This window comes from Thunnus thynnus, chromosome 16, assembly GCF_963924715.1.
Source record: "Thunnus thynnus chromosome 16, fThuThy2.1, whole genome shotgun sequence".
Lineage (NCBI taxonomy): Eukaryota > Metazoa > Chordata > Actinopteri > Scombriformes > Scombridae > Thunnus > Thunnus thynnus.
Window position 1 is genome coordinate 21,809,807 of NC_089532.1, and position 13,823 is coordinate 21,823,629.

At 41.2% G+C, this 13,823-nt stretch overlaps 1 protein-coding gene across 1 annotated transcript; it reads left to right on the forward strand.

The window, feature by feature from the left end:
• Positions 1–3,050: 3,050 nt before the first annotated feature.
• On the forward strand, positions 3,051–9,492 carry bsdc1 (BSD domain containing 1). The gene is made up of 11 exons (XM_067613731.1): positions 3,051–3,237; positions 3,808–3,862; positions 4,632–4,748; positions 4,907–5,074; positions 5,373–5,427; positions 5,688–5,803; positions 5,916–5,984; positions 6,858–6,948; positions 7,049–7,540; positions 7,733–7,836; positions 7,928–9,492. The coding sequence occupies exons 1-11, from the start codon at positions 3,227–3,229 to the stop codon at positions 7,955–7,957; spliced, it is 1,308 nt and encodes a 435-aa protein (XP_067469832.1). The 5' UTR covers positions 3,051–3,226; the 3' UTR covers positions 7,958–9,492.
• Positions 9,493–13,823: the final 4,331 nt, after the last annotated feature.

Sequence of the window (13,823 nt, forward strand, 5' to 3'; positions counted from 1 at the left end):
TGCATAGCAGCTATATCAGAATCATACAGCAACAACTTAGTTGTAAACATAGCTAAACAGAAGAGTTTTATGGTGCTATAGGAAAGACAGGGGAGTACTGCAAAAATGAATATTTAGGAAAGGGCGTCATTGACTGCTAACCAGCTTTGGAGAGACCAACCTCTAAAGAGCTAAAGAGGGACAGAAGGGCCAGACAATACGCCAGCACAGAAGCTGAATGTGGTGTTCTTGAGCCAGGGGACCATCCATCTTCACCTCAACAGGGTGCATGAGATGAAAGGACGACACAGGCGCCAGGAAGGCGCGTCACTTTTGTCTGACGCAGGCGAGGGACATAGCTATGTCCTTAGCTCTAGGCCAACGATTTGTCACTGTCTCATAAGAACATGGATATAGGCACACAAAGGGCAAATTTAAAGTAGGGGTCGGTCTAAAAAAAAGTCGCTTTAAAATTGTACTGGATACTTCTAATAAATATTCCCACACATTAAAAACTGAAGTGTAAACTGATAAAAATGATTAATCAACTGAACTGCAAACGTAACTATTATACACACTGATTGCCATGAACATGATTTAGTCAAACAACACAACAATGGCTGGCCTTCACTTAGCAACAAATCAAGCGTGTAAAATACATGCTTATCCTCCCACGGCTGACAGATGAGTTGGAGATCAGGGGAAAAATGAAGAGATGTAACTCATTCTCACCCACATCCCTCCTCCTCCTCCTCTGAGAGCCCTGAAAAGGTCTGAACAATAGCCATGCGTGGGACACAAAGGCCGAGGGAGTCCAAGCTCTCGTGCCTGAGACACAGGCCCCCTCCATTCAATCTACATTTCATCATGGTAACAAGCGCTGTCGGGCCAAAAGGCCTGACACCCTCGCTCACCACAAAGGCGGTTAGCTCTAATATATGAGGCTATTGACACTGTAAAGAGCCCCTGTCAGTACTGGGGGATTGTCAGCTGTGGGATGTCTCAGTGGGGGGAGGCAGCTGCCAGCCAAACCAAGCGGTGGAGCTTCTGTCGTGGGGACCAGCACTGCAGCGTCACCTGGTCCCTGGTCCCCTGACACAGAGACCCTGGGTCCTCCCACATGGCCCCCCTTTATTTGGGCACAGGTGGGAATGGGAAGCAGAACACATTGTGGAGATTAGTGGGGATCGGCCTCCCTTTGCTCTAGGTAGATAATTAGAGACACTGACTTGTGCAAAGCTGGTGTTTCCTGATCGGCACCAGATGGTGTTAACCCACGGTGTGGCATCAGCAGGCTGGAGTGAATGTGTGTGTCGGTGTGATGTGTGTGGTGTGTAATGGATATGCTTCTTAAATCATACAATATGGGCAGGTCCTCTGTGTGCCATTATGGTCAGCCGCTGCTGTCATCATGGTGCTCTTTAGCGTATGCTAACCAGCAGTGGCAGCACCACTTTCAGTCATAATGTTGTGCACAATTAACTCTGAAAATTAAACACAGTGATACAGAAAATGGTTATTTTAATATTCCATACAAACCATAATGCACAGAAAGGATTTCAATAGCTTCGAATATAGAGTGACAGTCTATAGCCTAAATATACCAATGCTGGACTATAATTATTCACAAACATCTGCACCTGAAACTGAAAAAACCCAAGATCGGAGAGGAAATATTACAAATTATTGCTCATCAGCTGAGGTGATATCATGCACAAATTGCAAAAATCAAAGACACTAACGTCTTAAACAACACAAAAGATGCAGTGTCAATATTACACAGCCCCCTTTTGTGCATTAAACCTGTGTCATACAAACACTATCACACTATGGCCATGTAGACAGATGGATAAGTTAACTGGTTCAGATACTGATCAATAGAGGGGTACTCGTCCAACCAGGCTCAGCACAACCTGCATTGACAGAGTTAATTGGGGGACTGAAAGACCCAATTAAGGGAATTGAGGGGCTGGACAGGGGAGACATATTGCAGGACATACGCATACATTGTGCAGCGTCTGGATGAAGGGGAACTTCAATTAAGAGAGAACACACTTCCAGAGGCTTGTTGCCTGTTCTTTTTCATTTTGTGCTCAGTAAACCCTACAGCCCCCTTTTCACCCAGAATACTGATGAGGAGAAAGCACAGCTGCTGGGGGTCAACACACATATGCATTTGGGCGTGCACATACGCTCACACACAAGTCCACAGATGTACTGAGAAGATGAGATTGATGAGGGGATTCAGGTTGGAATTGCTAAACACTGATTAGTCAACATAATGCCCCAAGAAGGAAATGTTTGCTCTTGATACATTTGTTTTCATGTTCAGCTTATTGGTTAAATTAGTTTTAATTAAAAGAAAAAAACTTGCATATGCTCAAATCATTATCATTATTCTCCATCATGGAGGAACTGTACTACAGTTTGTTTGTTTTTTCATTGTTTTCATGCAGTTCTGACAAACTCTGTTCTAAAACTGCAACTTCAAATGCATTCACTTAACTTCTTCTAATTATTTCTGGTTAATTTCAAGCAGCTCTCTTTACTTATTTGTTTGCAAAACACCTCATTTCATATCCAGGTCACACTATGAGGTCACATCACAACTGCTAAAGTGGATTTATCACAGAAAGCTTTTTAATCCAAGGACCAGGAAAAATTTACAGTGCAGTGATGTAAATGAAAGGCGAGATATGGAGAAGTGGCCTAAAGTATTTGTTATTATTATAATATCATTATTTTGTTTGTTATATTTAGCTTTGTTCATTTCAACTAAATGATGCATGTGGGAACTTGATTGGTTGAACTTGATGATTTGATGTTTTATCCAGTGATTTCTTTGTAGACACCAGCATGGGATTTTTACTAATTGATGATGTATGATTTTGTATAAATTTTTTTATCAAAAAACATACAGAAAAAAAACTGTAAGTCTTCTATCCTCCCGGTAGCATATAGCCCACAATAGTCTCCAAACTACGGTAACATTTACCACGTCTTTACCGTTACCGTCTAATTTGGTCATTTGCAGCCACCGTAGATAGCGCAAAAAATGCAGTGAAAAACATGTGCTGTTTACTAAATGTAAAATATGAGCATTGTAAACAATAGTTTCCCTCTGTGTGTATGAATGTGAATATCTATTAAGAAAAAGGGAAACGTAATTGCATCACGTGTGTATCTTTTCAAAGCCATGCAACCGGGGTTAGAGTTCAGTAAATACTGATGATGTCATCGTCTGAAGATGGCTGAAGGGTGAGAGTCAACCATTAGTTGTAGTTTTTTAATTTAATGTAGCAAACAGCACTGTCTTAGTATAATTGTGATGTTCCTTATAGTGTTGCGTCTCTTATTGTGTTCAGTGTAATTACTCTGTTAAAACGCTGCGTTGCTCAGCCTGCGGAATCAGTTCAGGAAGTGCATTTGTTTACCAAACACAGCCTAGCTAGCGTTAGCATAGCCTGGCTAGCTTTGGATTTATAGCAGCCTAAACAACAAAATAACAACAAACGGGCTGCATGTATGCTTGATTATAACGTCTGGTATTAACTTTACCAGTTGCAGTCGCGTCAAATTAGCCGTCTTTGCAGCGACAGGTGACGTTAGCAAAGTCGTTTAGCTTGCTAGGCTTTATTTGTGTAAGTTAGCTTTCTAGGTACCTTTACTAGTCAGCAGATGACAGTCAATAAGTTGTAGTCTGAAGATATTTGCGACACTGGATGAACGCACAACGAGAAAAATGTGTTGTTATGTGTGTGTAAATTTGTCCGCTCTGCATTTTGTTAATGAAAAGCAGCTAATGTCCAGATGTGCGTGTGTTCACAGAGAAGGCTGGTGGGGAGGCTGGCTTCAGCAGAGTTTCCAGGCCGTCAAAGACAAGGTAATCCTTTAATAATTAAAAATATGCACAGCAGAGAAAATAGCTCCCATAAATGTGTCTGTATAGCAGCTCATCAGCAGTTGAGATGTTATTTTTGCAAAGGTTGCAGAGTATTTCATCAGCTGTTTTTCCTTCATTGTTTACATTTCACCAAACTCAGTGAGTGCATAAAAAGAAAGTATTGATTTTAGACATTATACACACAACTGTCATAGAGGGACAACTATTATTGAGTATGTGAAAACAAACCTAAGCAGCATGATTACTGAAAAATTTAAATTTGGTAACGAAACTGTTTATGGTCAAATATGTTGTCACTGTCAGTGTCAGCATGCATCGATAACATTAAGCTCTTTCACTAAACTGGTTGCACAGCATTGTTAAGGTAAAATGCAAATCTAAAACTCAAACTGTTCCAAGCAATCTGTTTGAATAAGCAGGCAAAATCAAGGAAGCCACAGTTCTGAGACATCAGATCTCATAAATTTGAGCTTTAATGTTTTGCAATTTTTTTTTAGAATAAATCAGATGAGAGATCCATTTATCTACACTGCCTCAAGGTTGTTTAATACTATTACTAAGACACCAAATGTTAAGCAGACCTTATTAAACATATGTTTTTTTTAATATAGTGTTGCTGGAGAACTTAATGTATATTTCATGTGGTTTATATGCTGTTTTCATACACACTTTTATGAAGACTTCCTAGTGGAGATGATAAAGTTGAATCTGGATTTTGATTATGACTATTGGACTCTTTTCTTTGCAGTCATCTGAGGCCTTAGAATTCCTAAAGCGAGATCTGACTGAATTCTCCACTGTGGTGCAGCATGACACCGCCTGCTCAATTGTGGCCACAGCCACTGCTGTCAAAAATAAACTTGCGGTAAGTTGCAGCCAGAGTTATTGTTTTTTTTAATCTAAATGTCTCCCCATAGTCTAAGATTAATGGGTTCAAACGCAGGTCATGTGTGTATCTCTTGTATAATATGGTTATTTGTCACTAAATACCAAATTCAGCCTGTATATTTGACTGTTTTTCAGGTTGAAGGCTCCTCAGAGACCACAGAAAAGGTGAAGAAGAGCCTCTCTAGTTTCTTAGGGGTAATAACGGATACTCTTGCTCCACCCCCTGATAAAACCATTGACTGTGATGTAATCACATTGGTGGCAACACCTGCAGGAACTACAGAGGTCTACGACAGTTCTAAGGTGGGCATTTAGTTTTACTTGTAGCTGCTGTCAGCAGAAGTCTGGACTTTAGAGTGACACATTTATATGAGCAGTTGACAGAACCATGAAATGATGAGTTTCTAAATGTTAAAACAACAGAGTTGAACGTTTTCCCTGTACTCTTGAGCAGGGATTTGAAGATATAACAATGTTGTGATTCAGTACAGATTTAGTTTTGTTATGTTTTATTATAAGTGGCTGCAGGACTTTAAAAGTGAGCACATGATGTGCATGTGGGAGCAAAACAACCACATCTAAGCATTTGTTTTCCTTTCAGGCTCGTCTCTACAGTCTGCAGGCTGACCCTGCAACATACTGCAATGAGCCTGATGGTAAGATACTGTAAGATACAATACACAGTGAAGTAGTTGCACCAGAATGTTAGACTGATCATTGTTATTAGACATATTGTGTTTGAAGTAAGATGTTCTGCCTCTACCGCTTTTTGTTTTGTTTTGAATATTACTGAATAATAGAATTAGTAGTCAGCATATTTGCTGGATTTGTGCAATGATAGGTTGGGTAATGCATCCTCAATAAATATCTGTTATGCCTCTCTAGTGTATTTTAATCAGACATTATTTTTGTGTAGGTCCCCCGGAGCAGTTTGACAACTGGCTGTCTGGCTTCAGTTTGGAAGATAAGAAAGGAGAAATCTCAGAGCTTTTGGTCAGCAGTCCTTCTATACGAGCCCTCTACACCAAAATGGTATGTATTGTTGCAATTTGTCAACACTTGCTGTTACGGAGCACGGCCTCCAGTATTGTTTTGAACAAACAGACCAGATAAGGACAGTCTTCTTCTCTTTTTAAATGCACAGGTGCCAGCGGCTGTAGCCCATTCAGAATTCTGGCAGCGGTATTTCTACAAAGTCTTCCAGTTGGACCAGGTAAACTTGTCATTTTGTTCAGTTTATTGTAAACTCAAGAGTATCCTCATGATGTCACATAACCTTTCATGCCAGCTCAATTCATTGTCTTGGCTGCCACCTGCTGGCCAATTTTTTCTGCCTTTTTAAAATCAGGCAAAAAATGTAAACATGTGCCAGGTCCTACGCTGATGCCAGTGGCTTTATCTGCATGTAGGAAGCACAGGCTATGAATTGGACAGTCTTGTAAATCTAATTGAAAACAGTGATAGTGATGTGGTCTTAAAAGTTAACAGACTGGCTTGCATGGTTGTCAAACAAAGAATACAAATAATTTTTCTTATAAGGTTTTTTGAGCAGATCACCTTATCTGCTACACAAATGCTACCCATAGATAATCTTTTTTTATAGACCACAATACCAGAAAAGTAGGAACACCAGTACAAGCTAATGCAATCCAGCCTTGCAATAAATCTATTCTTAGCGAAGGTGACTGTTTCTGCTTTTTGACACCATGTCAGAAGTGTTGAGTCGACTTTATAGACCATAGCTTGTGGTGCTGTTGTATTGGATTGTATTATCTAAAAGGCGTTTCTTATATTTTGTCCCGTGAGGGTGAAATATCAGTATGTGTATTAACATTAAAAATGTGACCAAATAGTGATTGTTGGTGATTCAAATGTAAATCTCGAAAAAAAATCAGATGGGGATGTTTTGAAACTTAAATGTAAAATTTCAACAGGGCATTCACAAGGACAACTAGATGTTTTCAACATCTGCTTCCACTTTAAGCAACTACTGACACACAACACGTATGGATTACCCAGTATTGTAACATATATTCATTCTTTTTTTCCAGCTTTTCTAAAAAATCTGTTTGATTCTGTTCTCTAGGAAGAGGCAAGGAGAGTAGCTCTGAAGCAGAGAGCAGAACAGAGTACTCACACAGAGACGCTGGGCTGGGAGGAGGAAGAAGAGGAGGAGGGTAAGCTAGCAACCGTTGTGAATTGTGAATAATCAGCTTTATTTCAAACCTTCCTTTCTCACTTACACTGCCTCTCCGGTATTCTCGCCGTTACTGTCAGATGACTTCCTCGGCACCCCGTCATCATCTCAACTCAACTTTACACCCCCGTTGGACAAGAGCTCAACCCAACTGCCCACAACCTCGACAGCTCCCACAGGAACGACTCTGCTGAGCCCCGCTCTGTCTCCCAGTGAGGAGCGTGACGCCACCCTCTCTATCAGCAGCGACAGCGTCAGCCTGCCAACGCAGGTGGAAGTGCAGCCAGAGCCTGTTGTCACGGAGCTGGCCAAGAAACTGACAGAAGCTAGTGTGGAAGATGTTGGAGACAAGACACAAGAAGAGCAGAAGCCGGGCAAGAGCGACTCACCTCCCGAGGCTCAGGTGGAAGCTATTACCCAGCCAGAGGTCACTGTGGATGGGGCGTCAGTGCGCGCTTCTGCACCCGTCTCTAAACCAGAGGCCGCAAAGGAGGAAGGGCCCCAGGACCTGAGAGTTTTCGAGCTTAACTCTGACAGCGGAAAGTCTACGCCCTCTAACAACGGCAAGAAAGGTACAGTGACCTGAGGATGTTTTTCAGTTGGCAGTGAGATTCTTATTGTTCCAGTTTGGCACAATAAGAGTCTCTAAACAGGATTAAGTTTAGTGACGTGGTTATGAGTTTTCCACTAAATAGGCTTAAAAGGATCAACAGACTCAAGGTGACAGAAAGTTCCAAATTTGTCATTTGTCTTTTCCCGTCTAGGATCCAGTACTGATGTGAGTGAGGACTGGGAGAAAGACTTTGACCTGGATATGACAGAAGAAGAAGTCCAAATGGCACTCTCCAAAATTGAAGCTTCTGGGGAGGTTAGTTTGGCTTTTTTTTTTGGTTAAATGTGAAGTTAATATATATGAAAAGTGGAGATCTTTTACTAACCCTTGTGTCCTTTCATATCAGCTGGATGAAGACTGGGAGAACTGGGACTGAGAGCCACCGCAACACGAACTCTGTCCCGCCATTAAAGCTAGTTCTCGGCAGATGAACCATGCTTAACGTGTTTTAACTCTTTGTCCACACTGTCACCATGTCATGATTGTCAGTAGGGGATTTTTCCGACGGGTTCGGACCACATTGGTAAACCTGTTGAAAAGAGCAACAAGAAGACCAAGGCAATAAGAATTAGACTGCTCCGTCAGCTTAGTGCAGATAGCGTGGGTAATGACTCAGGTCTTGGCTATTTCTTGGAGTAACTTCTGACTTAGAGAGCATATGACACTAGTAATAGAGAGAGGTTTGTAATCATTCTGACCTAAAGCTTAAGGACACAGTGACAAGTCAGAATGTGAAAGGTCTCACCACAGCAGGGGAAGAGCTGTTTCCGCTTTTTTCTTTATGCCATTAAATACATCATGTACATTGTTGCGAGTGTATTTCAAGTCGGGCAAAGACTTAAACCGTAGGCTGAAAAATAGCCTTAAACTGTAATGCTGCTTGTCACTTTTCCAAGATGAAATACTTTTGCGAGTGATTTTTGAATGATGACGATTGATCGATTCAATTCTACCCGTGCCCAGCTTTCTTTCTCATCTTTATTATGCAAGTGAATCTTCAAAATGGAAACAAATATTTTGGCCTTCGTTCACAGAGCGTTTTTCATTTTGGATTCACTCCCAACTCTATATACATGGCCTTGTAAAGCACACAGTAGTGTGATAATGTTATCCAAACGTTTTTATTACAAGTTGGATTTCTCCCCCCCCCCCTTTGTTCCTCATATCGTGATTAATTTGAATATATGAGCTTGTCGCAGGCTACGTGTTATTTTCTGCTTATTTCACTCCTATGAGTTGTTTATCTGTTTGTCTTACTTTGGTAGAGGGAATTTGTTTATTAGTCATTAAGAGAGAAGTCCTATTTGACTTAATAAAGAGAATTCAAACTGCTTCCGGTGTCATGATACCGGGTTCTTTGGCTTGACATGGAGCGTAGCATCTCTTGTTATTTACTTGTATAGGAGAAAATTACAAATCTGAAGTTTTAAGTTTCTCTGTCGGCCCATGTTTGGAACAAAATAGCTCAGCAGGCAGTGTGCCAAGTAGACCAATGAGCAATGCGAGCACGCTCTATGCTTTTGATTTCCTTTTCCATCATCTGTAATGTAACATGAGAAAAAATAAGCCTAGAGATGTAATATTTATACTAAAATAAATGCTTAATTATTGTATTATGTGCTTTGGATTGCATGTCTGTGCAATAATATTATGCAAAACATTGTGCAGATGTTTACCGTTGAGTTGTATGTTTTTCGGTAAAAGACATTGGCTGTTCTTCAGGTTTTTGTGTTTCTGACAATGTGTTGCATGTCTATAATTCTCGGCTGTGTATTCCCTTCAGATTCACACTTGGAGCTAATCGAAGCTGTTCTACACTCATCTGTTTTCAAAGCTGTCAAGTTCTTTTTTAAGTCAAGTCTTTCACTATATTTTTCAAATGATCATTGTCATTAAAGCTTTCATGGCTAATGGGCTTAGTGTCTTGCATCTTAAAATAATCCAGCTGGGCCATTTTGCTGTTGAAGGAGAAAGAAACGGACAAGTCTGTTTAAACCAGACTAGGCTAGAAAAGCATTATAATTAGTGGCATGTTCAGTAGCTTCAATTACAGTGATGCAGAGGAAATCACCACTCATATGAAAACCCTTTCCTCATAACACCATCTAATGTTTGCTTAGCAACCAGGTTGTTAAGCTACTGCGCAGAAATACCAGGCCTATTACAAGAAAAACGCATTTCACAATGAAAAGTACACTCCGAGGAATTAGCTACGGATTTTTAAAACAAAGATTTCTGAAGTAGACTGCTGAAAGAATACACATTTATTTTCTGCTGGGATATGGCATTACCTGAAATGAGTTTTATTATTATCTGTGCCCCCGTACAGAACTATGGTGCTGTGTGAACCCACAGGCTGGGGAAACAATGTGGGTGTAAGCTTTGTTTGTTTGACTCTTAAATGTGAAGCTCAGTACATATTGAATACCCTTTACATATTGTGGGTCATTCTTTCCGCACATTGAGGAATGGGTATTATGTGTACAATGCATGGATAACAACAATTTGACAATTAAAAAATATGTAACCCTTAAACATACTGTTTTTTTTACTCTTTTGTAGCTGTAAGGTTACAAAAATCCTTTTTTCCACACTGTCTGACACTATCTTAGTATTCTGTATCAACTTTTCCAGCTTGTAAATAAAGCTGACACTAAGTGAAATATTCAAACCCAAGACATGTTTTTAACGCTGCACCATAACATTAGGTATATATTTTTCTGTTTTTTTTGCATCATTTTTACACATTTGGTAGCTTTGGAAACTTTGGGATCTCTATGAGTCTGAACACACAGCATGTGTTTGTAACGGCTGTGAGGTCAGTGAGGTTTAAACAAATTTCAAATGTGTATGTAAATAAGGAAACGGTAAAGTGTCTGCGTGCTTGTAATAAACTGTAAAAAATACCTGCAGGACACAGAATGAGTCACCTGATGGCGCTGTTGCTCCAGTTTGGCGGCCCCAGTCAGAAACCGCCACTCTTTTTCTTTCAGCTGCAGCATCCATCTCACAGACATGGATTGGCCACATGTTCTCTCACATGCCGTTTCTTCATCATCAGCCACATTAATGATTTATTTCCTGCAAATTTCATTTCATTTACACACAGAATCTCTTAATTTGCCCACAGTAGATGCCTCAGAAGAAGCAGCATTCAGTCATTGAAATGTATCTTTGTGGTCTTTGTGGTGGCATCAGCTGGGGTAATGTAGGTCAGCGTTGAGGGACACATGTACAGCGTGTTGGCTTTGCAATATGGACACTGCCTGTAAAGATGGCTACTATCTGTCTGTCTCTCTCTCTCCCTCATTTGATACCCAGACAATAGCAAGTGTGTGGTGGGTGTGGCTGTAGGCTTGAATGATGAGGGGATGAATGACCATTCGTCCGTTCCACCAATGTCAAGACAAACACAGCGTCAGTATGGAGGAAAAATCATGTTTGACGCTGTTCTCCCTTTGAAATTTCCATCATTTTAAGGATGAATGAACAAAACCTTGAACCTTGATCTCTTGCGAGTACGTTGACGGATATAATCAGAATGGATTAGGCATTCAGAGTGCAAATTAAATTCAACATATTCCCCCGGCACACTGTCTAAACACTAGGAGCCATGAAGACTTTGAGATGTGTTTTTTTGTGGCTGCAATGACGCTGCAATTCGCAGCTGGCTCCAGAAGATGAAATCATCTTTAAAAAAAGACCTTGTTTACCTGCTTTGTCGAATCACACTGCTCTTTCATTCCTAAACCAGTGCCCTCACACCCGCGTGGTAATGGCTTGTACATAACCGGACCCCAAATAACACAGACACCATATACATTACATTCTTTCTTACTCTGTTCCCACTCGGAGGCCTTAGTCAGCAGAAAGGCTGTAAAGGAATTTCCTGTTGAAGCCCACTGCTCCCTTGGCCTGACTCTGTGTGCGTGTGTGTGTGTGTGCCTGCGTGTGTGTGCTTTACATTACCTGCTCTCACCAATGTCATGTACAGATCATTTCACCGTGCACAGACAGTGAGGAGGGGGTAGCAGTGGACGACAATCAGACGGTGGAGAGAAATACTTCTCTCCTGAGGATCATCACAGCGTCCCCCCTTCCCCTCGTATTCCATCCTTGACCGAACACATCCTGCTTCTCTTTCTGCCTCTTTGACTTTCTCTCCCCGACCTATCACCGTCCACACGTATATACTGTCGCAAACCGAATCACGCACACACACACTCACTCAAAAACACACGCCAATGCATACATGCATAGAGAGTCAGGATCAGGATGAGGTCATTGTCTTGAGAATGAGTATTATTCTCGGCACCCTAAAGGGAGAAACCCTGTAACCCCTCTGCCTTTCAATAAGCACAAAAGACTCCCTTTGAGGGAGGAGACAGACTCCTATGGAATGTGTTACCAGGGTTTCTAGAACGACTGGCCTCCGAATTCACACCCATTTCATGTGTGTGTGTGTTTGTACGTCCCTCCATCTCCGTGCTTTCATGCAATTATTATCACTCAGCTTCAACGTTAGTGTCTTTTATTGTAGATAAGATAGAGAATGCAGTTAGTTATGCTCTCTGTCTGATAGGAACTGACATCTTTGTGCGAACTACATGTCCAATATAATTTTCTCCCTGCCACAAAGAGAGCAGCCACCAGTCCAAGCGTTGATCCATCGCTGAGCCTTGTGGGGGGGGGAAGAGAGGAGAGAGAGAAAAAAAAAAACTTCTAAAGGACTCTTGAGATGCCTCTGGATTTTTCCATGACAAACCATCGCCTTTCCCAATGTTGAGCGGTGGGAACTGGCCACTTTGTTTGTACGAAGCAGTGTCTGGGAGGAATGCGGGGTTTAGCCGGGGAGGGGACGGAGGAGGTGGGGGGAAGAGAGTATGATAACTCCCACTCCATTCAGATTTATGGTCAAGACAGAGGGGCTCCTCTGGATGCATGTCAGGGGACTAGTAGAACACCGCCCCTCTACTCCGGGCCTGCCAAAGCAAATGTTTAGTTGCACAACCCCTCACTATTCTTTACATCCCTATCTGTTTTTCTCTTCTGTCTCTCTCTCTCTCTCGCTCCCTCTCTGTGCCATCATATTGGAAAGTGAGCAGCTTCAACACAGCACACTGTGTGTTCATATTTCAGTCTGCACTTTGGGTGAACAGCAGCTACGGTGGTATGTGGTTTTCTCTTTAAAGCCAGGCACACATCTACTGAGTTTTAAACTTGATTATAAGCCACTGTTGGCCATGATTATGGATTTTCAAATATTCTGAAGAGTCTGCAGAGGTAAGCACACATCATTTTAGGTTTGAAAAATCTTGCCTTTTAAAGGAACACTCCAGCTGTTCATTATTTCACTTCACAGTCTTTTGTTAGACCCCTTGTGCCTAGTATGCCAACATCATTCAAACTCCACACCCCCACTTGAGAACACAGACTTTCTGATATACAGTATATACATACAAATGAATCTTTGGAAAAAGTTTAACAAGGAAGATCCTCTCTCTAATGTTCTTCCTTTTTCATTCATTTGTGAATTTTTACTATGTTCGTCCTTTTCTAATCTTCTGTCAATGTCCCTACATTCATAATTCTGACATCACCATACCTGACCAATGATCTTTCTGCCCTCGAGCCAATCACCACCATAATAACCTCCAGGATGTCCAGGGAGATTCACCTGAGAGTCTTTCTCTCTTTGCTGACCTAACAAATATATATACTGTACACACTTCTAATTGATTTGTCCTTTTTTAACTGTTTTCCACGGGCTGAATATTATCCCCGCTATGACAAGTAAACTAATATCCGTGTGCAAAATTGGTGGAGTTCCCCTTTAATTAAGTATTTGGCCAGGTCGATTCATCGTAATTACATTAATCTAATCAGATTTTACACCTGGAATGTGAACAAATCTGAATATGTTCGTGTAGTGTGAGCTGGTTAACGCTTGAGTGGCTCGTGATGTGTCCTTCTCAGTCCTTTTTAAATGTTTTCAAGTTTCTTTCTCACTTTATTAGCTGACTTTGCGGACAACAGTCGTTTCTGTGATGTGTGACTCACAAGCGGGTAGCGCCTTCAAAACACTAAAAGTCTTCAGAATTCTTCAATCTGCTCCCAAATGAACCCAACAGACACAACTGCACATAAAGCCCTCAGCCTCCGTCTCAGCTGTGTTCATTTTATCCTCTTTTCCAATTCTTTTAGAAGCAACACAAACCACTCTGAATGTCCTGTTCCCTTCC